This window comes from Mastigoproctus giganteus, chromosome 12 (assembly GCF_048544385.1).
Source record: "Mastigoproctus giganteus isolate SK-2022 chromosome 12, ASM4854438v1, whole genome shotgun sequence".
Lineage (NCBI taxonomy): Eukaryota > Metazoa > Arthropoda > Arachnida > Uropygi > Thelyphonidae > Mastigoproctus > Mastigoproctus giganteus.
In genome coordinates, this window is record NC_143586.1 from 152359381 (window position 1) to 152386498 (window position 27118).

At 34.5% G+C, this 27118-nt stretch overlaps 1 protein-coding gene across 1 annotated transcript in view; it reads left to right on the plus strand.

Moving 5' to 3' along the window:
- The window catches only part of LOC150077519 (uncharacterized), a 139483-nt gene extending 112702 nt beyond the window's left edge, over window positions 1-26781 (plus strand). Inside the window, exons 3-4 of the mRNA XM_090386563.1 lie at window positions 23415-23519; window positions 26383-26781. Coding sequence (XP_090242689.1) covers window positions 23415-23519; window positions 26383-26454 — 177 coding nt within the window. The 3' untranslated portion in view covers window positions 26455-26781. The remainder of the gene's footprint in view (window positions 1-23414; window positions 23520-26382) is intronic.
- The last annotated feature ends 337 nt before the right edge of the window (window positions 26782-27118 follow it).

Genomic DNA, 27118 nt, shown 5'->3' on the forward strand with positions numbered 1-27118 from the left:
ACGCCATGGAAGAGCTACATTTAAGGCAATTTGTCCAATATATCTTCTTTCATTACGCCCGTGATATTGTAATCAGTCTTAAATCTAGTCAATAGCAGAATAAACAGTCGCTCAATCTATTATAACAATATCATCGATATAAAATATTTTCCTAGTTTTCACAACCATCAACCCTCAACAACGAGAAGTGTCTATTATCAAGATTTCAAATGCTGAAGTACCATGTTTCCATCAGAAAGAGAAATATTAAATTTACAATGATTGCGTTGTAAGTCTTCCCTCCAACGATTAGTCTACATTAGATAACAAATTCATATTAAGTGAAACATCTCGATCCTTCCTTATGCCCATTTCGAATGGCACACTCCAGTTAAATAATAGTTTTAAAGTGATATATTAGAGTACGCACTCTTTAATTCAATGCTCTTCAGTTAATGCTGCTGTCTAGATACAATAATGCTTGCTTTCGCATATGATATCGATCGCTTTCACAGAAGGTACAACAGCATGCTGTTGTCATAGCAACCTCAAGAACAAAGTGATTCTTACAAGATTTGTGACACCTGTTCCAGTTATGCTGTCACGCCCAAGAAAGTCCAACGTCAAAGTTCATTGACAAATATCACTTACTTTAATTTATTACTGTATTAATGAGGATTGCAGTGGCTTAATTTCCATTTGTCATGTGGGCCTGATGACACATGCAACGACACATACATTGTTTCTCACAGAAATGGGAAAATTAATAGATTTATGTCGGTGAATTTGAAACTGCAAATTACAAAAATCAATATTGTAAAGCTTGATCTCTCACTTAATAAGGAGGAATGTTCTCACTCATTCAACTCCTGACTGCCTGGGACAGAGTAGCTAGCTCCTTTAGCCAGATGTTAATACTGTCATTAAAAGGCCAAGAAAGAAATGCGTATACTACTTTCATTAAGCTTTTCTTAATAATTTGTTAATGTAGTAAGATGGTATTTTCTATTCTACAATCTTTCGTCTTTTTTCAAGAGTCAACACTGCTTGACTTTTAAAACGAAATTATTAATATAACTATCTTCCATCTGTTACTTTACACCCAGTGGTAACAACCTGAAGAAAATTCGACAAGGGTATGGGAACTCCCTTACTTGGTAATAGACGAGTGTAAACAAGCTCGAAAAATGAAATAAAATAAATGACATACCGAATATTCAAGGCAGCAATATAGTATCATCCAGCCTCTGCAATACTATACCTTTTATAGTTCTGCATTTTTAAATATTACTTCATTTGAGCAAAAATTTCGGAAATAAATATGGTATGAGATTGTAATTCATATCCTAGTTTTCTATTTTTAAAAGCTATAAAAAATAATGAGCCATTTCATATAATAAAAAAGTGGCTAGTTAAAAATATACTCTCACAATAGGAGAAATTTTTATGGAGACATTTTTGACAAGGCGGCTAAGTTAGTTGGTTTGGGGCAAGGGAAACATGGCTCACCCCTCAAAGAAAATCAAATTTCATCTTGCCAAACAGATACAGCCCGAATACAGAATGCATCCAGTTTAATGCCATGCTATACGATTACTGATGACTCATGGCCTGAGGATTAAATTATATCAGATAATTCAATCTATTCAACTCGAAAACCCGTTAAGAATGCTACTAAACCATAGTCATTATCACATCGATATTACAACAGTTAAAGAGAAACGAAATTCAATATATGAGTATTCAATCGACAATTAATGCTGTATCAAGATGATATGAAGACATTTTGATCAAGTTACGTTAGACCTATTGAAAATATAGCACAGAATTATTACCTAGATTGATATGCTTGCGTATCTGGTTATTCTTATAGCAGAAAACTGCTAATTTTTTTATTGTTTTCTTTTGCTGTTTTCTAATTGTAAGATACTTTTTATTTATTTATTAATTTCTTTTAATGCTGGCCAACTATTTAATTATATACAAATATGCTTTTACTTAGGAACCAATCCAAATATTCACATCCTCCACTAGAGTAAGAATATTTGATATTTCAACCGGCATTAACATCTATGTTGCAATTATACAGGGTGTCCCAAAAGTCACTACGTATTTTGGTGAACCAGCGTGATTTTCAAATAAATTTAATTACGACAAGTATATTTATTCTTTTTTATATAAAACAAGTATTTGTAATATATTGGAGATGTTATTATAATTTTTGTTAATATTTTAATGTTTTCTTTTCAGACCCATAATTCATGATGAATGTTCAAGAGCAAATTTTTGTTGTAACATGCCGCATCAAAGGAATGAAGTTTTGTGAAATTAGGGAAAGATTCATAGTCTTGGTCCTACAAACAATGCGATTCGTACACAGTTTAAAAGAACCGGGTCTGTGCGTGACGAGGACAGATGTGGACGCCTAAGGACAGCACGTGAAAACCTTCAATCAATTCAAGAAATGTTCGAAGAGGACTCAAAATTATCAGTTAGGGAGATATCCCGCAGACTGAACATACAAGACATTAGTTTCATCAGGATCGAAGGCAGAATTTTGTGTTCCACAGTGATGAAAAAGCCCTACCATATCCAACTGGTGCACGATCTGCATGAAGATTTTCCACGTCGGGCAGCAATGTGTACGGAACTTGTCGATAAAATCCAAAATAACAGCTTAATGGACCACATATTGTTTAGAGATGAGGCAACTTTTCACAATTGTGGTAAAATCAATCGCCACAATTGTCGTATGTGAGCTTCCCAAAAGCCATCTGAGTTCACAGAATGGCAAAAAGACTCCCCTAAAGTAAATGTGTGGCTTGGGATGACGAATTCATTCCAAGCCACCCCAACTTCTTGATGATGGTATGATTTCAAGTGTAATGTTTCAGCAGGATGGAGCACCATGTCATTACGCTCGAACTTCAGGAATACATCAACAGGCGCTTTCCGAATCGGTGGATTGGGCATGGAGGACCCAGACTTTGGGCGACCTTGACCAAGGGAGTTAAAGTCGGACCTAGACTAACTATCTTGGATTTTTTTGCTTGGGATTTCATAAAATCAAAGGTTTATCGCAAGAAGATTCAAGATTTACCTGATCTTAGACAACGCATTCCGGAGGGAATACAGGAAATCACCCCTGAAATTCTTGCAAATGTATTCCGCAACGCGACTGTGCGATTTGAAATTTGCAGGAACACCGATGGGGCAGATGTGGAAAGCAATTATTAAATTTTTGACCATGTAATAATTTTTTTTCTGTTTCAAACTTGGATATTGTATAAAAATGAACTTGTAATCATGCTACTAAGTCGTTCGTCTCAAATTCACCGTACTTCACCAAAATAGTGACTTTTGCGAAAATATTATCAATTCTTTCATTTCTGGAATGTTTTAGCTTAGAAAGATATGTAAATAATCAAAAACTGCCTCGGTATTTTGCTTTTTAACCAGGAATTGTTCTCAAGGCACGTCGATATGGAGTTTGCCGACTGCAAGAAATTTCTAGTTGCATAGCTGAATAATATTATAATTCAGCTATGTAATTCCATTTACTGCAAACTGCTACTCTATTTTCTATTCGCAGTACAACAGGAAATTTTGAATACTTAGTATGCCAGTACATTAGCAGCCAACATATTTTTCACTAATAAGACTTTCCAATAATTCTCATTTTATGGAATAAAAATGTTTATTATTACATATTGGGGAAGTTCAATAAATTATAACAAATTATTATCCTTTCATTATTTTTCAAAGACACCTCTTCATTATGGCGTGTGGGCAAATGTGTATGTGTAATTATAAATATAAAAAGGAAGATTATACAGTAAACCCTTGAAAATCCTGCACATTTTACAGAAAAGAAAAATAAAATCAACATTTTACAATTCGGCACTCAACATCAACGATCGCATTTGTCAAGAATCCAAACAGAAAGAGGTGACATTTCTGTCTTTACAAAATGCTTGCAGTACCGTCTTGTCATTCACTTTGATTTTGTTACCAGCATAATCTAAACAGAATACATAATCCAATGTTCTTAATTCTCAGAATAGAGCAAACTTCCTTTGCAACAAGTTGCCTAGGTGTTACCCTACTTTCAAAAAGATGGTATCCAAAAGGTTAACTTGTTTAAAAGATGAGGATGTGACTTCAGTTTAGGAGTAATTGGTCCCTTAGAGACAACACCTGGTTTCTAGTGAGAACACGCAGGCAAACCAGTGGTAAAGAATTTGTTTGATGCGAGTTGCTTTGCATTATATGAAATAAGTTTGGAGTTGTAATATAGAGTAGCTAAAGATCTCTGTTAAAAGTAGTGTAATACTAGGGAAACTCATTACAAAGAGAAGTTAGTCCTCTTCTGAAAATTAAGACCATTGCATTATCCAAGCAGTGTAAATTCTGCTGGATACAGAAACAGATGAAGGGACAAGGTAGTTATTGTAAATGTTTACAGATGTGAATAAGTTCAGTTGTTTGTGCTTAAAATATACTCTTCCAAATGCTCAATCACTATGCATGTCTCTCTAAATCAGGAAAATCTTATAATACGGCACCTCTCAATCTTCAATTGTGCGAGATTTAAAGAGTTTACTGTATTCCTTTCTTTCCAAAATAATGCTGTAGCAAATAACATGACAAAATATTTCGTAATAATACAATGATTTCATTCCTTTTGTTTTTCTGCTAACAATTTCAACAGATGGACCCTAGGGTAAGTAAAAACGCTATTTTATTTTAATGTAAGAATAGTATTGACAAAGTGAAATCTCAACGGTGATCAAGGTGTTTAAAACATTAAAAGAAAAGTAAGTTTAGAAATTGATCCTATTATATCGATTCCGAACAGGATAAAAATATTATGAAATAAAACTAACTGTTTTCATTAACGTTAGAAAATAAGAAAGTCATCGCTGACTGAATGTAAGAAAAACAAAAGAGTACATGGGATAACATATAATTAAGATTTTTCTATTTTGAGAATGGTCTTTGGTTTCATTGTCTCTTTATTTTCAAAATAATGAGAGGGATTGCCTCAATGTATGCATTTTGGATATTTCTTCACTAGCACTCTCCTTGAATTGAAACGAATATTAAAATAACGAAATGCATTATACGCTTGGAGACAAACCATTAGCGATCCAATGCACCTGGCAACCGTGGTCCGAGAACTCTAAAACGTCACCACAATACATCAGAACTCCAACGAACGACAACGGGTGGGAGAAGACATTGTGGCTATAAATTAAAAATGAATATAAATAACTTCCGGAAAATTCTAAACTTATTTACTTTCCTTTTCTTATATATAAATTTTCGTAAATTATTTATATTCATTTTTAATTTATAGGCACAATGTCTTCTCCCGCTCGTTGTCGTTCTGATGTATTTTGGTGACGGTTCGAGTTCTCGTACCACGGTTACGGGGTGCATTGGATCGCTAATGGTTTGCTTCCGAGGGTAGAATTCATTTCGTTATTTTAATATTCGTTTCAATTCAAGAGTGTTAGTGAATAAACGTCCTACATGCATATATTAAGGAAATTCCTCTCATTATTTTGAAAATTAATTAATTACGTAGGACATACTGAGCCTTGTCGCTCTTTAATTTATAACTATATCTAAATTCTTTTTATTTGTATAAAATATTTTCGGTCAACCGATATGGATAGCAGACACCACTGTGGCTGCCCTCCACATCACTTTAAGGAAAATATTTGAATTCACAGGACTAATTTAGTTTGGTGTTCAGATAATTTACTGCAAAATCCGAACATCATCCAAAAACAAAAAAGATTAATAGTATTCTTATTATCTCTACTAAGGATTCCACTTGGGAAATCAAGACGGAAGTTGACCACTGCATATCGTGCTAAGCAAATTTCATTTACTAGATGAAAGTAAATTAGAGTTTGTGGTTCGCTGCTCCCGTGATATGGCATAAACTGACAAGCCATAATAAAGACTGCTATTTCTGTCTTACAAAATGCCAGTTTTTTTCAGGAGCAGAAAAAAATAAAGTGAAATATCGAAACACTGCTGCTGCAGCAGCACTGAAAGTAGTCCACCGCACGAAGATTATCTTCCTACTCCTTCACCATCAACTAACTAAGGACTTCCCATTCCCGATTAAAAAGAATATAGCTTTCGATCCAGCATGCGAATGTCAATTAACAATTAAAAAAAGGTAGTATCTGTTGAACCCGGACAGGAGGGGGTCACGATTATACCTAATCGGTGTGCATATGTTAGGATTTTCAAAGAAGCACCTATATCTAATTATGGAAGAAATATACATAATCCTAATCGATGATAAAGACTATTGATTTACAGAAATGCATATATCCGTGATAATTATAAATCACAATGTGATCCAGAACTATAGCATACAAGTTCTCGGCTTATAATAGAAAGAAACAAGATAATCCAATTATATTCATAGTTTATTCAATGTACTGGCCTTTCAACTCCACGCACATTTTAAAATTCCAGCATTTGTAAACCTTTCGAATAGTAATCGAACGACTGCTCCTAAACCTGGCTTATGGTGCTCGTATATGACGTCATCATTTGATAATCTTTTAATTATTTTGTTTTGAGATTTAGGAAGAGGTAGTACTATGTACAAGATGTGGTGAATATGGGGATGATGATGAAGCCTATTTCAGCCAATTACGCATAAGTTTGGTGTGCCGGAAAATTGTTCTGAAAAAACAGCACTCCTCGAATAAGCGTTCCCCTTCGCGACTGGCCTTCATTTCCTCTTCTGTTTGTTCAAAAGTGATGAATAATGGTCAGAAGTTATCAATTTACCCTTTTCCAGGTATTCAATAAACAAAATCCCATCCTTGTCCCAAAAGACAGAGACCACGACCTTCCAGCAGACTTCTGGATATAGAAATTCTTTGGATGATCAAGATCCACTGTGCCTCCACTCCGACTGTTCTTTGGTCTCCGGCTCATAATGAAACAACCATAATCACAATTCGCGCGCCATAAAATCGTTGGCATCTAGCTCAAAATGGTGAAGACAGGATTATTGCTTTGATTGGCATTCAGACATTTGGGGATTCAGTTGGCAAAAAGCTTCCGCATGTCATGAGTAACTTATCTAAAGCGTTCCCTGGACATGCCTACAGTCTCAGCTATCCGACAGGCAGAAATTCATCAGTCAGACAGCACATAGTGTCAATGGTATCAACATTTGCAGGAATCGCAGAAACTGGTCTTCCTGTTTTCTGCATCTTCAGTATCAAATATATATATATATATTAGATATCGACCAGTGCGTTTCGACAGGTGTGTCTTTTAAGTAGAAAAGATTTCACTTACTCCGTATCCTCTACATTTTACGTAGAAAAGCGTGCGCAGGGGGCGAAGCCCCCTAGTATATATATAAAAAAAAATCGATTATCGTGTTTCTTTCTATTATAAGTAGGGAACTTATCAGCAACTTCCTCATATAACTGTTCTAGATAGCGCAACTGCACACTCTAATTGGTAGATGAATTATCACGGAGGATGTTCAGTTGTCCAGACTCCTCTGGAACTTTATCAGCAGATGATGAATGTGTTGAACAAAATTTAAATTTTCTGGAGTATAATTTACAGGAATTTTGTCTCAGGTATTACTGGAGTGATCTGTCCTGGAACCAGTTCTGATTCTGGGACAAGATTCAGACTAACGGTTCCTCTGCAACAAAAGTATAGGAAATGGCCTTCTGGGACAAGAAACGGAGAAAATTCATAAGTGAAATCATCAATTTAGAAGTTGTGTGGTAATAGAATTACCTCTGACCGCTAGACATTCAAACTTTAAACTGATCTCTAAGGAGTTTTCTGCTCTAGGAAAAGGATAGGAGAGACTTTACACGAACTTAGAATAAGAGTGAACAAAATTTTAAATGAAAACTTTGTCTGCTCACAGTTGAAAAAAAAAAATAGCTCCACATATCGAGGTTTTAGATATCTTAAAATTCCAAGCATGGAATATGCTTTTTCTTAAGTTAAAGAAACTGCCAAGTGCTCGCTCTTAGGGAAGCAAATGGATAAATATTTATCTGTTCCTTCGGAAGCCAAGGTTTTTTTGGGGGAAGAAGATTTTTATATCTTTCAGATATAAGGCGAGTGTTGAGGATTCTCTGGATCTTGCAGAGGTAAATGATCAGATTCTACTTTATCGTTCTTAAGGTGAATTTTTTTTTTATTTATATAAAATTAATACTTTCATTAAGACTTTTAATTCTTTTTGTAGCAAGAGATGCCCTTGTTTTATAAAAAAACATTAATCATAAATATAAAAATCTTTATTTAAATATAATATATTAAAATATTACAAAGTAAATATTAGGCAATGGTCACCAACCTGTTTGCGCAACTGCATTATAAAGAATTTTCAGATATGTAGTAGGCCTCACCTGAAAGAAAAATGACAAAAGTTATCGGTCAATTAATTTACATAAACAATAAATTAAACTGATTTAAAATAAATAATATTACCCTTCGATGTTGGAATTCTGAATTTAAATCAGTAGTGTTGTTGTTTATTTGAATGACGTTTAATGACAAGGGACACTGTGATTAAATTGTGTCTGTTCATAATTTATTTAATATATCAGACCTATTTAATTATACTGATGCATATAGGCGATTGAGCCTCGAGAAAATTAACAGTTCATCTATGTTGGCATGATTTCCAAGGAAATGGGACAAAATCTCAGCTTACAGAGGACTCTCAGAATCCAGAGGACAGTCAACAAGAAAATGACAGACCGTGAGTTGAGTGTGATAGCATGTGTACTGGGGTAGATTTTCTCCCAATAATAAAAACAAGTGTGTAAGATGAGTGTGCCCAATCAATTCTCAGTCTTGCTAGTACCACTTCTCGTCTGTTTTGATATTCTTACGGTAATCATTCAAATTCTAAAACATCTACAAAATTTCTTACAAATAAAAAAATCGTAAAACATTTCTCCTTTGATTAATATGGAGTTAAACGCGCTTGTTTTTTGTCACTTAACTTTTACTTTGATCATATAGTTACTCTAAGGTCCTAAAATAAGGGTTTCAGACAGGTAGAGGGCATGAAACCCATATTTCAGAACCAGATAACGATATATAGGGATAACTGCTATTTCCTTGCATAATAGGAAAAAAACATTTTTTTAAAATAAGAACTCCATTAAAGCACCTAAAAGCTTAATTCTGAAATTCTTCAATCTGCCTTGGTAAGCTCTTGTATTCTCTGATAAACCTCGAAATAAGAAAACATCCTTTTACACTCTTAAATTATACATTACACATAATTATAACCATATACATTACACTCTTAAATTATTCATAGATATAACGTCTTTCAAGCCATATACCAATTTTTTCTAGTTTATAAAATATTTAAATTTCAGAAACACCAAGCGTTTTCTGTTCAAGAAGGAATGGTAAAAGTTAACTTTAATAATAATTATCTGTTTCGTGCCTGAAGAAAATACAATTTTCGGTCTCTGGCATATGATTTATGAGCGTATATTGCAAGACACTTTATTAAACCGTGAATCCTTCATTTCATTGACTTTTCTGAACATAACGATGCAGTTCGCTTAATAATGTATCCATTGCTGCTAATAGAAAATATTTGCACTTTGCAAATATGTGCATTCCCCGACAGAAATCTCATTTTCTGGACTAACTGCGTTTCGTATGCATTAATTTGGTAATCTGGTGAAATTTGTGCTACACATTTGTCCGCAAGTTATCGGAAGAACAATCATTAATTTTTGACAGAACGCATTCTGAGCTGTAGCTTGCATAATAAATTTATTCATTCGTGAAATCAATGTCTCGTTATTCGGTAAATTTACGGAATAAATTATTTCTGTTCAGTTTAGGCTTCGATGCAACATTAGCAATTTAATTTTCGCGTTAAAATATAAGGATGATAAATAAAATATGTTTAAAATCCACATACAACTCTCAAACACCCTATTTTGACATACAGACCTTCAGAATCATATCGACTGACCTTACATGTAAGTATAAGATGATCATCAGAACCCTCTGCCATCCCTCGTGTATCAGATGCATACAATGCCAATCGGGTTCTGAAGACATTTGGCGTATAACATTTATTTGTAAATCATATGTAGCTATTACAATAGCAAACTTCGTCTATTAAAAAATATTACATACTGAATATTTTAACTTGATAGTCACACGATCCCTCTAAAGATGTTAATATTCCATTAAAATCATTCCTTATATACCTATTGTCATTCCTTATTACAATACCAAATTTTTCATAGTCAATGAATTTCAATAATTAAAAGTAAATTTATTTAAAATATTTAAGATACTGAAACAGCAAATTTTCCATTATTGATTTAAAAAAGGGCTGAGTTTTGTATAAGAAAAATTTTCCATGATAAAGAGAGCGAATGTGGAACAATCAATGAATCTGAATTTTCTGTGCTATCATACTCGGATACCATGGGTACGAGTTACTAATTGCATTACCAATAACACATCCCTAAAGAATAGTGCTAAATTTTTATTATTAAAATGCATCACTTTGGAGACGCGTGAAGAGAAAACCAGACAGATGATATTAAATGTGATTTAATAACATTATTATTACTCTGAAGAAATAGAACCCAAGCATTAGTATTCGTCCAGTGATATGATTATCTCATTACATGCCCAGCAGTGGCCGCTGGATCATGAGGAGTTAGTACACTCTGCTTACAAATTGCATATATTTTTGGTCGGGTTTTCTGAATGAATATCCCGCTTTTCATTCAGCAAAGAGACCTCACTCATCTGATATCAATCCATACAACATTTATGGAGATATATGAAAAAAGAAAGTCAGTTAACAAATCTTCAAGCACAGTCTAATTTGAAAAGCATTATAAGGCATTTGGTCACCATTCTGTAAGAGTCTATACTAGTCAACCTTCAGTCTACTGCTGTTGACAGTATAGCAACAATCTGCTGTCATTTTTAAACTATATTATTTTAATATCATTTTCTTCCATGTGGTCTGGACATCACTCGAAATTTCAGTACTGTCCATCTGTTTATACGCTCTGAAAACCTCTGTGCACAACTATCCCCTTTTAAAAATGAGGTTCCACGACCCACAGAGCTGTCTTCATAGAGATGCACTTACCTTAAGGGGGCAGAAGCCCATAAATCTAGTACAATATTGATTAAATATTTAGTATCGAAATGCCATTTGGTGACTAAGATAAAACTTAAAATAAATAGAAGAGTCTTGTACAAGTAAAATTTACTACTTGTAAGGCCTGTTTCATTTTATATAGTTATATCATTTAAAGCTTTTTAAATATTGGGTTTTGTTTTGTTAACTGTGCCCTTTTACTAATATGCATACATTCCTTTTCTGCTTACTGAACTGTTCTCTATGGATTATAGAACTGCGCTGGGGTGAGTATCTTTCCCAAGAATTTGTCACATAGTAAAGCAGTTTTAGCTAATAAATTTCTTAATAAAAAAAGTATAGTTTCCTTCAATTGTACAAATATTGATGAAAACAAAATGAAATTTCTGTCTCTCTGTATTCCTATTGAAAGATATTTGTAGTAATAACCAGTAACGAAATCATGGATTTCAGGAAACAAATAAATGGCCCATAATTACATAGGAAGAATCTAAAAGTCCATTGTTTTATTATTCTCGTATTCATTAAAACTATCACATTACGCTACAAGAAACACATCCAACTCAATACCACGATAATTAATAAAATAAGCATAAAAGAAATAGGTACCTTATATACAAAATAAAACACCGATATTTTAGGGTCTCGCAATAGTCTGCACTGCATTAACAAATAGAACAGCAAAGATAGCCTTAAGGCAGTGTTTCTCAAAGGGTGTGCCGCGTCACATTAGTGTGCCGCAAAATTTTCCAAGTGTGCCGCAAAATTTAGAAATTTCTTCTTCTATGACTACGTAGGTGTGCCGCGAAATTTTTCTTCTTTGGAAAATGTGCCACGAGAGTAAAAAGATTGAGAAACACTGCCTTAAGGTGTAAAAGGACTACTGTTTACGCTTCTTCATACATTGCCCCAACTGATCCACTTCACCCAAACCATAAAGCGAGTATCATCGAATTCACTCACCTAAAGTGGGATGAAGTGAATCAATGGTAATATTATTTTTAAAATATTATAAATCTTTGAAGATTGTAGAATTTATAATTTATGCAAAGCCTATAGTGGTGTTCAGTTATTTGACTTGCATAATTGCACAATTTTTGCATACTTTTTTGTAACTCTTTATTACCCTTTATAGTTTAGACGACACATTCTATCTTTCCCTAGGAAGGAAATATTGCTTTTTAAAAATTCAATATCTCGAACAATATTGAATTTCTGTAAGCAATCTTTTACAGAATCCCTAAAATTAAACATGCTACCCAATATTAAACTACAAACGTTCAAGTTGTTTATAATCTTTTTGATTTGTACAGTGCTGTTCACTCTGTACAAATCTCGAATCGGCCCTACCATGGAATATTGTTCCCACATCTGGGTGGTGCCCCCAAAACCTGTCTCGAGCTTCTTGATTCCATTCAGAAGAGGGCAGTTAGGTTAATTAATGATTCATCTCTAAGAGATTCTCTCCACTCGCTCTCTCATAGACGTACTGTTTCTGCTGCATGCCTCTTCTACAGACATTTCCATGGGCACTGTTCTTCTGAATTGGCTTCTTTAATTCCCGCTCGCTCTTACAAACCAGTCCAAACACGTGCAGCCACCAGCCAACATCCATTTACTGTCCAAACTCAAACTCACAGAACCAACTTTTCATCTTCCTCGTTTATTCATTCAACTGCCATTTTCTGGAACAACCTTCCTTCGTACGTATTTCCTGAAAATTTCAGTCTACAGAAGTTCAAGTCCAATATCAACAAATATCTTCTTTCATCTTCTCAACCTCCAACCCAAGCACGGTACTAAGTACTATAGGTTCTAATACCTCTCGTGTTTGGGGTTTACATAAAAATATATATATATTATATCAAAATGTATCGGATGTCGTTTGCAGAGTGGATGAGGTGAATTTTTGCTCATATATATTCCGTATCCATTTCATAGTGTCTACGATCTTACCTTGATTTCAAGTTGTCTCCCTGCAGTATAAACGTTCAGTGAGGGATAGGCTCGTCAAACACGGTAGATGATTTCTTATTTTAATTTGTATATTGAATTATCTTGGTACTTAAATATCGGAATTACACCTTGCCTAGTATAATCCGAATTTAACAGTAATAATTGCAGATAATGCAAGAAAGCAAACTTATACAAAATCAGCAAAAAAAAAAAAAATCCACATATTACTTAATTAACATCCTCTAACAGTTTTAGTCCTTTCTTGAGTTTATTAAAATTACCCACATCTACAAGAGATGGGAGTTTGTTCGAACAATCAACCACTCTGGCTAAAGTAAATTTCCAGACATCCGGCCTGCAACTATCTTTCCTCAATTTGAATTTATATCCCTTCATGTGTGAAGTCTCGGCAAGAGGAAGTATTCCACCAGTACTGAGTTTACTCAATCCATTCAAGGCCTTAAACACCTAATGAGATCCCCTCGCAGGTGCTTAGTCTTCATACGCTGTAATTTACAAAAGAGGAGCATTTCCCTGCAAGGGAACCCTCTTGTTCCCCTTCTCTGCACCTGTTGAAACAGATCTGGAATGGAACCTCCTCAGTCCTGATGGCAATTCCTGTAATCCATGAGCTGTCCTGGCAGCCTATCTGCACTACTCAGAGAACTTCATATCACTGCACAATTTCCCCAAATCCTTTTTTTTTATTCTTCACTGTCCTGAGTGCGGTACCACATAGCTGGTACGTTAATCTCAGATTACTGCTTCGCGATGTACCGTGAATTTTTCAATATAAGCACCGAATCCTGGAAGATTTGGTTAATAACATTAGTCTAAACTGCTCTTTTAAGTAGTGCCATTGATAACTACTGTCTTCTCCTTTATCCACCACATCAGCAACTTTTCCTTAATGCTACACTGCTAAAATTTGGATAGCAGTCTTTTATGTTGAACAGCATCAAAATATTTTCTGAAATCCAATTATATCATGTCAGAATTATTATTTTTTGCATCTATTTCCTTTGTTATTGCGTCAAAGTATCCAATCAGATTGGTCAAACATGATCGCCCCTTCACAAATCCATGCCGTGATTGCATTCCTGTGTAGATGGTGTTGCATTACTTATTTAACCAATAACTCCATTATTTTCCCTGGAATAGAATTCATGCTAAGGCTATAATTACGCATGTCTGCCTTGATCCCCCTTTGTGAATTGGGAACACATTTTCACATATGCAATCTATAGAAACTTCCCTGAATCTAGGGATGCTCTCATAATCATGGCTAAAAGTTTGTTACCTCGTTTGCTGCCCCGTTTAATACGCATAACTGATTAGATACTGTCAAACAGATGCCTATATTTCGTTTATTCTCAATTTCTCATCTGAATTAACGCAAAATCATTAAGGTCCCTGCCAGAATTTGACTCATTTCAAACATCCTTAAAACATTCCTCATGTGTGAATGTAGTCCAATTGCTGTATCGTCGATAATCGCTAAAATTGTTGATAAGATCATGCTGCCATATCTTCAGGATGTGACCTTCGCTAATGCACATGTCAACATGCATTTTGGTCCTAAAGGCCGCTCCACAACAACAAGCCTAACTGACACCATTGCGCGCATCCAAACTGCGTTTCAGGATAAAGCACAATGCGATGTCTTTTACTTAGACATCAAAGGTGCTTTCGACAACATTGATCAAGAGAAAGCCATTCAAATATTAAAAAATAATTTCCTCATTGGCACAATAGTTATATCCTATTTATAATCAGCCTAAATCACAGACATCCCCTTTTCCCCTCTAGTACCTATAATATCTCGTCACAACCACAACACGCATTCCTCAAGGAGGAGTTCTCTCCAGTACTATATTTTCAGCATCTCTACAACCATTTCTACAAAAAAATCCAAATCTTCTGGCTTATGCCGATGATTTAAAATTGTTTATTATTTCCCGTGATGACATTTGCACGATTAGCCATGATGCGAATTTACATATGTGGGGAATCATCAGGTATCTGAAGAGTCTCAATCTGACTTTAAATACAAATAAATCTGCTCAAATAACTTATTCCATACAGAAACAACCAAGCCATATACAAATTAAAATTGCAGATGTTTCAATTCCAAATGTATATGCACACAAAGACCTAGGAGTTGTCTTTGACAAAAAACTTTCCTTTAATTCTCACTATGTATATGTTGCTAAACAAATTTTTAAAAAATGAACTTTTTGAGACACCAGTACGAAGCAAAAGCCCTTTTCCTTGCCTTTGACAGTAATTAAATCTTTAAGTACATCCCATACCAATACATTGTGATCACTGCCACCTAGTTGGTCTTCTATTTACAGATTCGTAATATATGAAGAGCCACTGCTGATAATCAGATCAAGAGTATTGCTTTCTCTTGTTCCCTTTGTAACATGCTGGTGTGAAAAAAATGTCAGCTGATAAATCCACGAAAGTCTTGCTACTGCGTGAGTGATCAATCCGCAAGGTCCAGTTAATATAATTGAACAAATGCTTCATTTATTAAACATGAGCAAGATCGCTTTATCCATATTTTGGAAGAAAAGGACAGGTCCATCGTCCTTTACCTCCAACATAATTACTTGTCTTACCTATCATTCCCCTTCAATTAGCCTCCTTGAAAGTTCTTACTTTCATGACTTCTAATTATTACTTTGTTCTTTATTTTATTTAATTTCCAACGAAAAAGTACAAGTGATCACTAACTTCGAAAACTTCTAAGAAATTGACTGTCTCTTTTTCATCATCTCCTTCCAAGATTGCGATCAGGTCAATGATTCAATCAAATCTTTCACCACCAATAGTAGCTTCTCGAACATGCCACCACTAAAAGCGATCAAGAAGCAATTACAGGAATTCATTACTGATCCACTGGCAACTGCATTATATTTCATTTGGTGTCCCGAGGGTAAAAATCCTTTCTTACAAACTTCAAATTTACTATTCAACTGTTCAGTAATGGAAGCACAATTACCATTACTGCTATAATAACTCAATCTTTTTGCAATCGCTCATTACAACTTTGTAAACTATTTCCAAAATTCACATTTAATAAATATGAGGCACCCACCTATTATTATAGTTTATTACAACTAGTTAACTACTTCCTGAGGCATTAATCCAGTTATCTATTACACGGTGTTTTTAGGTGGCACATCATAAAATAAGATTATGAAAAAATAACGAACGAATGATTGAAAAATTATAATAACCTTGACATGGTAGTAAAAATTATATCCCACGAAGAGATTAAGGGTATATGCAGTAATCATTTCAATAAGGTTTCTAAAATGGGCACTACTTTTAAAAAGGCCTCGCCAAAAGGTTAATCAGCCATCCTTTTAAAAGATGGGGCTACTATGACAGCCTGTTTCAGAGCCAACCGATCCTTCATCAGAGAGTAAGTTGGTAGTCGATATAATTCATGCTATAATTCCTCGGAGTAAAATTGGCAACTTAGCGCGAAAAGCTCTTTGAAAATTATAGTTATGTGGCTGGTCATACAATGCTGGCATAATGTGGTGACCAGTTGGACGTCACTATAGAACTGAGGACGAAGAGGGCATAGGAAATGACCAATGTGGACAGATGGAAAAATAATAAATCAAATCCATTGAATAATTTCTTTCATAAACAGTGACTTAATCACGCGCACCATTTTACCCGTTATTTTACATCCTGTCCGTGCATGAGTACAGTAAAGAGGAAAACAACAAGCGTCTCAAGGTCACTTAGCTTCCCGCTCCACAAATGCATGGAACAGATGGTCTAATGGGTGAACATGAACTGTTGTGTTAATTCTCTGCTATAGTTATAATGGTGACAAAAACAACGAATTCTTAACGATCTTTTTTATTACATGCAAGAAAATTTCTCCAGTGCACATTACTAAAAACAAAATAAATGTCATGTAAACTGATAAAGATTGCCTCGTTATAAGAATTATTCCTCACAAAGAAAAGTAATTTTTCTTATTCTCCATTGAAAATAATTTTTCTGCGAAACACATCCAGCAATGTTCTGGCAACTTTTGCTGTGATTATGTTTATTGTCATTCTTTCATATTTTAACAAACTGAACTATCTTTCAGTCAATATAAACGTTTACATTTGTAAATAAGTTCAGTTCTTATTCCTTATGATTCATTGAAATGTGTTTCTCCAAAGCTGCTCAACCACTAGATAAACCTCCCTAAAATTCGGCAACCCCGAATCCCGGCGGGTGCCAGATTTTAAAGTGCTTACAGCATTAAGAACATTGTGTTCATTGTGAATATTGAATATATATTTGAAATCAATCAAAGTTTATGCATCTGATATAAAATTTACTATTATTCAAATCTTTGTTACCAAATGTGTTATTTTAAAAACACTTTGTCCTTGATAAGTGTATTGTTTTTAAATCCTCTTTAATTGTTAAAAACACTAAACTGCATTATTTCTTTCGTATTTGCCAACCGAAGCAGAGCCAACACTTCTGGAAAAAGTCCATGGTGAGTAATTATATTTGAAAGATTGAAGACTTAAGGTTCCACATTTTGAATTTATTTTCATAAAGATGCGCACGCTTGTTTTCCTTCAAGCTGATCTTTAATACAATATATGAATTTAATTTATTAGTTCATAATAATTCCATTTAATCCCTCAGTTGTTTTCAATCTCCTCGTGTTCAGGCATCACGGGGGAACTAAGTTCCAAAAAAGAAAGAAAGGAGAAAAAAAAGCAGGTCAGGATATTCTAACAAAGTACCTGCACTTTACTACTAGCAGTCATTGTAGTGAGAAAGTTTACTTTTGTTCTCTATCAGTAAGAACCACAATGGTTGTCAATAAGTAGATTAGCGAGAAGCACAATGTAGATTATCATAATACCTTTTGAAGCCTGGATTTACCCACACGGTTCGCTGTTGATCTTTCATAAAAGCATTTTTCACGGGAAAAGAATGGTCTGTTAAAAGTAGGCCGGCATACACGGGGCAATGTCTAGACTGCCTGCACATTAGGACAGCATTTTTCTGCACTGGAGCTTCAATTTCGTGTGAAAGCGCAGTACACTTACCTTAAATATTTCTCCAAAGGGCTTAAACGACATTGTTCCCCGAAGTAATTGAAATTTTCAAAGGAATGAGAATTCCCTCCTGTGTTTCGTGATTGATTGATTTATTGCTAATCAAATTACATTAATGGCTTAAGCACTTGTTTACTTTTTTTGGACATTAGGGACTACAGAATGGCTAATTCTTGGAAATATATAAATAACTGAACAAATGCATAAATTCATACAACATATCGAATATATGAAAAGACTTCATGAATTGAAGTGAGAAAGTATTTAAATACAGAGCTGTAGCCTAACACCTGTTGTTCTCTCTTGTAAAGGGAGCACGATAGGATCCACAATAGCTTCCACCCACTGGCCTGTTGTATTTTAGTAGCAGGGATGAAAAGAAAAAACCGCGGAAGCAAAATCGGTTGGATACGACTCTGATTAGATGAAGAAATTTCTTTAAGGAATATTTTACCTACACTCAACGTATAGAATTGCTGTGTAATGTGGTGAAGGACGGCCTTTGTAGCAGAGTGGTCATGAGCAGGAGTGCAGTAGCACACGCTCTTTGAGTAGACCGGGGTTCAAGCCCCTGACTGCTAAATACGATCGATCTGCCAACCCACACTGGACCAACGTGGCAGATTATGGTAAATTTTCCCTCAGCATGAATTGTTGAGGAGGCTTCCATTCTGCAGTGGGCTGATAATGGCTGTAGTTTTTTTGGTGAAGTTGGCTGTCTAATAATGTAATATTTAGAGTGAAGAGATGCAATTCAGTTATTCTGGTGTCTAATCGTGTGTTGGTATCATTGGTTTTCGATTTTTTTATTGAACTGGATAAAGTGCTGTTAATCCTGGGAATTCGATTAACCTTGTAATGTAAAAGGTGTTCTTTTCCGTAGTGTGATCTACGTTTACAAATCCTGTAAACTAGTTCCAGCAGATAGCGGTGTAATAAAATATAAATGTTTTACAAACTGCAGCTTTTAATAATATTTATATAATAAATTAACAAACTTCCTCAATATACATTTATAATCAAACACATGTAAGAGCAATCTTATTTTGCTAGTGCTAGTACTCAAAAATATTATTTGAATCTCATTCTGTGCCAAGGCAATTGTAGTCATGAGGGACTAGTGTATTTTGTCTGTAAATTGAGCGTATTGTATGGTTGGTACTACCTGTTTGTAATCGGTCTGCTGGTAACTTGGCTCTTCGACGGTTCTTGATTCATTATTTTAACTATTCAAGACAAATCCAATGCATTTTTCGCTTGGAGAAACCATTTTTTTTTTTTTTTCAAAGTCCTGAAAAACTATGTAATTTTTTTTAAATTAACCAAAAATTAATTAAATTGTTTTTTAAATATTAAAATTAATTCATTTTAATCCGCTAAGAGATATAAGAAATGTTTGAAATCTAATAATAAAGTGCACAATTGCGATGATTAATAATTTTTCTTATTCGAATTTCATATTTTTCATTGTCATCTCATTGGCGCCACTGCACCTATTTCTGCATCAAATTTCTTTTTTTTTTTTTTTAGAAATATTAATCATAGTTCTTCAACAGTAACAATTACGCAAGAGGTATTCGCAAATAATAAGAATTGCGCACCGATATGCTACCTATTGATTCCATGTGCGAAATTCGTTCCCACTAGTAGAATTGAATTTGTATTTGGGGACATTCTTTAATATCTGGTGGATCATTTCATCCTAAGCTCTATTTTATCTCTACATTTTCTACCATTACACGAGCCTGCCGGTTCTCAAAGACTATTAAGAGAACAATATCATGGGATACGCAGTTTGAAAATATATCGATTATCATCAACGAAAATGACCAGGAAAATTTTCGACAATTGGTATTTTTCCATTTACAGATATAGAAAAATATTATTTCGCTATTGCTGATGATTTTCACAGATTCTCCTTAAAAGCATAAAGCTTTCAGAGCACGCAATATTGCTCCTGTGAAATGCATGTGTTCGTTTGGTGTAAGAGTTATTGGCGCAACAGCTTCTATGACTGTAATGAGAGTCATACTTACCATTAGAAAGAATATATATATACCATGTATTTTTATTTTTCAATTTGAAACAATTGTACCTTAATTTGGTCTCATTTAGGAGTTTTATAAATTGCATTATTATATTTGGTAGTAACAATTAATCATTTGTAAGCTGCAAAACGCATTCATAATATTATTTCTGGGATTTAAATTAATTTCCTTTGCTTTTTAAGACCAATTAGAAAGCTGTACGCAGTTCTTTTTCAATATGGAGGAAACTAGTAGCGAAATGACGAATGGTTTTTTTGGGCAGACGTGGCATGGAGGTATTGATGTTTTAGGGCACAAGGGTGACTGAAGCCAAAATTGTACCAATTCTTACGTTATAATTTTATGTAATAAATCGGTCCAATTTGGCATCAGAAGAAATCACATATTTGTATTTGCTTAAGAAATGTAAACAGTTCATGTAGATTCACATTATTTCCAATAACATGGGCAAGTGATTATGGTTCTTGCAGTCATGACAATAAATGGAGAGTACCTTTTTTGATATGAGCATAGTACATACAATCTAGGAGTATATGTTTGAGTAAGTGATGATGAACAATCCATGCATAGACGTCGGTCATGCCCCATGAGAAGATACATATGGGTTGGGTGTGTATCCCCTATGTGTATTCTTGCTAGTACAACCTGTCTGTTTTGCCTGAAACTAGAATTAATCGAATGGAATTTGATTCGAAGCAATTTGTTGGTCATTTGTGACTTCCGGTTTATGAATACCGAAATTTAGATTTTTTTTAATGAGCCTCAATCTATGTATGATACTTGGTAATATGCTGGTGGTATTTTGTTTGGCTGCTTGATCTACTCTCTCATTACCTGTGATACCAGAATGCCCTGGGATCCAGCAAAATTTCACTGAGTGATTTTTATATTGTAGATGATTTAAACGGGATAAGATTTGTTTTATGATGGGATGCGATATTGAAGATTTATTTTTCAATGCAGATACTGTACTCATGGAATCGGCGTATATTACACTTCTAGCATTGTGGAAAGTGTTAATCTCTAAGGATTATTTTATTGCGTATAATTTTGCAGTATAACTGCTACATTCAACCGGTAGTGATATGGAAATTGAAAAAGAAGAAAAGACAGCCGCTGAACCAACGGCACAGTGGTTTCGAACCATCTATATATGTTAGGCAGCTTTGAGCATGATTGAGGGCATAGCCTTTATGTAGTTGTTTAAGACTTTCATTTTCCAGTGATTTCTTTCCCCATTGCTAAAATAGGTGTCACAGTGAGGGAAATTTACATGCTTACATATCAGCTTTGTTTGTATTGAAGTTTAGTGGCGCATGTCTACGTGGGTCATGATGCGCCATTCATATGGTGTGATGTATTTCAGAGGTGTTACAGTATATTGTCAGATTGAAAGTTCCAGGTAATAGTATAAAAGAGACATTCTATAGTTGCACATTCAAATAGATGCACGTCCGTTTTCCAGATCTCAGTTGAACCTGGAATCCAGCAGAATTTTATGGTTTGTTTTATTTTGAGGAGAAATGGAGAAGAACTAATTTGTTTCAACAAGGATAAGAAATTTCAAAACTATTTTGCAGCGCTGTCACTGCACTTAGAGAATCCTTGTATTTTATGGTTTGCGATCTGGAAAGATCTTGAAGAGAGAGATCGAGTAGAGGTCCCCGTGCTTCAACACAGACTGAAGCAAAGCGCTCCTAAAATCAAGCGAAGTGCACTGTGGTGTAGGGGTTTAGCCATTTTAAAGACTTCATTTCGCTGAATCGTAAACAGACGTACCATAATGAAGTCGAGGTCTTGCTAGTGCTTGGTATAATCAGAGTAGTGTACTTCTATCTGCTCCGCACTTTGTCTACAGGAATTCCAGCATATTTAACTTCTTTATGCATGTAATGCGGAGTTGCTTAATGTATTCAAGAAAGATTAATTTCCTGTCTTAAATAAGACCGAAGGATTTCATACTTCGTACAACTGGAATTACTTGTGTTTCTAATTTTAGAAAAGGGGTTAGGATAAAGGTTTCGTTTCCTGCAAAAGTGTAGGCATTCGGTTTTTTTATGCAGCGGAACGGAAGCCATTTGTTTAGTCCCACTTGTCGACTTTATTTATTGTTGCTTGCAGCTGACGTTCACAGTAATTCTCACGTTCTCAGATTGTTAGGAGATACAGAAATCTTCTACACAGACCTGTGTTCAATACTGTTCGGTAATAGCAAACAGTGTAGCACTCAGTACTGATCACTGTAGGATTCCTTCTTCCTAAAGAAAACCTTTTGAGAGAATGTTATTCATTCGAACCTGAAAGTCCTGATACAAAAAATTATGGGTATACATAAGACCTTGAAAGGATTGTAGAACAAAAAGAAAACTACTGCCTCAAAAATAACTGCAGAACTTCAGGTGTCTCAACAATCCAGTTTCTAGCAAAACAGTTTAGAGAAATTCATTAAGATGAAAGTTAAAGCAGAGCTGCTATGGTCATGCTACGTTACTGATGGTAATGCTAGAAGAGAATACAATAGTTTGGGCAATCTTGGTATCCTTTAGGTCTTATCAGCAACCCCGAACGGGCGAATTACTGCCAGTGATTACCTTGATATTCTGGGTTACCTGGTTCATCCCATGATGCCAACCCCTGCCAATTCTACCAGCAACCAATGCGCAGTAACCGAGTAATAGGTTGAAATTTCATCTTAGGAAATTATTGGCCGAAATCTTTTTTGAAGATGATGTCTATGGGGACACTTAAAATGCAAGGTGTACTCTCATCACCCAAACAATACTGAAGAACTGAAATAAAGAATTCGTCAAGAAATTGCCGGAATTTCTTTGGAGATACTACGAAAAAAAAACATGCGTTCAAAATTAAAAGAATACCTGCGCAGAGACTGGGATCACCTGGAAAACATAAAAAATTAAGGGCATGCAATGTACTTTAAAATGTTACATTTGTAATTTGACAGATAAAAATTCTATATTTAATTACTGAGTTTTTAAAATCTCCCGTTTGTGTAATTTAGTCTCATTACTTCGCGCTTTTTACCTCTTACTAGAGTATTTACTAGCTTTCTAAAATAAATCTTACTTTCTTCGCTGTATCTTCTGTATGAATTTCTCATTTCCTATCCACTCTGTTTAATTACAGTATTCCAAGAATAACGCTGGCAGCTCGTTAGAAATCCACGAACCCCGATTTTCAACATTAAAAAGGAAAATGACCACCATGTTTTCTTCCATGGATACCTTAAGGGTAAGAATTTTCTTCAAATCTTTTAACAACACAAAATAAGATGATTTTTCTTTTCTTTGTAAGGGAACGAAACTTCTTGTTTCACTTGCTTAAAACCTTTAAAGGAATTTGACTCCAAAATATTTGTATTGACCATACAGTGCAGGGAGCCTACAAATCGCTGACTAAAAGTAGGATTCTTACAATTCAATATATAATTTTTCTCAATTGTTTTGAATGTGTTTCTCCTGATTCCAGCATTACTAACATATTGCGGATATTCTTAAACTGAAGCCTTGTTACTTATGTGTGCAATCCTTTGACACAACGAATATATTTTAACTACTAAACATTGTATATGTACAGTAGTTAAAAATAAAATATTTTAGTGGGCATCCTCCCTAAGGGGTTAAAGTCCGTGTCTGCTAAATCCGATTAACGTTTGTATTTGTTGATTTACTGTAAACTCCGCTGGCCTGGTGGTCGTTCAGGAGTATAAACAAGGACTAAACATTAACAGCAGAGTTCTAATACAACTCTGCTGTTAATTTTTAACTCATTCATTAATTCACCAGTAAAAATTTCTTTAAACTTCTCCTCACTTCGAGATTACTTCGATATTTTTCCAGCAGTTGGGGTTAGAATGCAATCGATAACGGTAAGAGTTTGTGTGGCACTTCAAGTGGGACTGATTGGCATCTCAGAAGGCGGCAGAATTCCCTCTAGACTTTTCTTATTTTTTAAGCCAGTCTTGAACCACATCAATTTTCAAACTGTATTTATTTACTTTTTTTTCTTTAATGGACACTCATTAATCACAAGAAATATTAGTTTAAATGAAGACTCTTAATAAAATTATAATTCGCAACTATTAAAAACGCTTCAACCATGGATGGGCAAAATGCGCATTGTCTGGATAAAGCTTAAAAAAAAATGGTACAAACGTTGTTTCCCACAAACAATGTTTGTACCAGTTTCAAAACGATAATTCTCCAATATGCACAGTCAGGTGTGTCCAATCTTGCTTTGAGGCGCATGAAACTGAGACTATGCATCTCCAATGGCCTGCACAAATCACCAGCCTTAAACGTTATTTAGCCACTGTGGCATAGTTGGAGAGGAGTGTGAGAAGCAGATTTCCTCTGCGTTCATCACTCAACGAACGTGATACGTTCCTCCATTAAAAATTGTTCAATATTCCTCGTAAGACAGTTCAAGATTTATTGAATCCATTCCACGATACAAATGTTAGCTTTTTAAGAGCAAAGCGTGGCCCAATATCATATTAGCGCATACCTGTAACTCTTATCACAGCTGTTTCAATTATTTTTTCCATCCTGTAAATTACAAAATATAAAAGGACCAATTCAAATATACGTATATAAATTAACCAGATGCAAAAATTTAAAAACGCAACCATATTGTCCCTGTCATTTAAAATCTGTGCGAGTTTAAAGGGTTCAACCAGACTAAAAGAAGGCGTAAAAACATAAAAACCGTGCATTTCTAAAATTAGAAATTCTATAAAAATATGATGAATCGTTAAAACGTTATCGCAGTTCTAACACAAAGGTGGATCATCCGCCCTCAGCAGAAAAGAATGTCAAATAACTGTGCTTAAGTTGAGCCAAACATGAACAAATCCCTCTATCTGGACCCTAGGCAGATTGCCAATGTTTAACTACAGGCATAACTTGTTTAGTTTGCTTGCAAACCTGTTCATACCAAGAAAAAGTGTGAACTATAGATATCTTTGGAAATGGTTGGAATGAAAAACGGAAGAAGAGGCCCAGCAGAGATATATTAATGAATAGCGCTTTTTCTGTTAATTGAATGATGGCTATATTTGTGACTTAAGTGTTTGCGTAAATAACCACATATCAATACTAGAATATCATACCAGTGAACGAAAATATAAGCCACGCTATTTCTGATTTTCCTTGTAAATGAAACATCGTTATATTTGTAAGTTTATACACTACATGTTCAAGATGATAATGCAAACTCTGGACAAAAATCTGATTATGCAATTTCAGTAAACCTACAGTGCTTTAACTACATTTTCATGCCTACGGAGGAGACAGGAAAAGTGGCTGTCTGCCAAGTTCTTAATGTTTATCACAGAAAAATAAAAGTTATACATAATTCCAATTATTTTATCAAAGGGCTACCATAGCAACATATTTAATTCAAAAATTTCTTCCTGAACTGTATGATCATAATTAATTAATTTTCCGATTAATCCTCAATATACAGAAAGAGCTAAGCAGAGAATAAAACAAAAAAGTGCAAGAAATTTGTGCAAGTCCTTTCTGTCCTTTCTTAATGCATGATTTTTTGTACAAAGAGAGAACATAATTAAAAAAATATAAGGTTCCAGACAAGAAATAGCATCGACAAATCACATTCTTCTAAAACTTTCCACCAGAAAGAGCATAAACCACATAGAATAGTGAAGGAAACTGAAACGTCTTATACATTTGATTTCCTTCACGATACTCTTTCAGGAACTAAAATAACTCAATACTCATGGCATCGATACATTCAACGCAGAAAGCATCTCAATCAATAAGCTTTCTTCTTGCCAGCGATTAAGGCCGGATACAAAACGTAATCATGACCTTGTTTCGCAACCGATTAACCACAATGCTATAGCACTTAATGGTATATGGAACTTCGTAACAGTCACTTATTAGAGGAAGGCAAAAAGAAAATAAAATCTCTTGGCAACGTAATGCGAAAGATTTAAGGAGGAAACAAAGAAGGCGTAGAACAAGAAGAGTTCTTTTTTTTTAAATAAAAACTTATAAATAGAATATGAAGCTATAACTAACGCAGATCTCAAACTAAACTTTTCTATTATAATCTTCCTGTTTATTTTCAGGGACAACTACCACAGCAACTGTCGGCACCCAACGAACATACCTACATCAGAGCAGCGCAACTACCATGGTGAAAGATTCCTCTCTAAAATCTCTTCAGTGAAGCCATCAAGTTTAAAATAAAATTTAATATTGTACTATTAGCCACGTGATCTCCCAACGCGATCAACCACAAAGCCAATTGTTTTTTCTCTGCCATCTCCACTGTTACCGTCACTACTGCATTCCCTTTGTGATGAAAGATTCCCTCTGGAAATGATCGATCAATCAATCAACCATAAATAGATATAAAAAAACCACAAGAAATCTTCCTGCTGACGCAATTGGAAAACATACAAGATAAAATGCTTCATAAATTAAGTAAATTATGTTTTTTTCCCAAATCTTTGTTTCGAAGTCATATAGCCACAAAAATTGGCCAAAGTTTAAGCTTGGTGTAAATGTATATTCGTCTAATTTGTGTTATTATTCTATGTAAACCCTCTTTGTAAAACTTTGTGTTAACAAAAATAATGTAAAGTTCAATACTAAGGGACGATGTTATTGTCCATATTCAACAAAGAATGCATTTATTTGAACTGATAAATCAATGATCTAAACCATATTTAATGACTACATCGTTTAAAATGATAAATCACAATTAACATGAAGGCAACTAACAGCCGATTTATTATTAAAATACAGGACAACAGATATGAAAAACATTATACATGTTAAAAAAATTTATTTTTTAGCTGT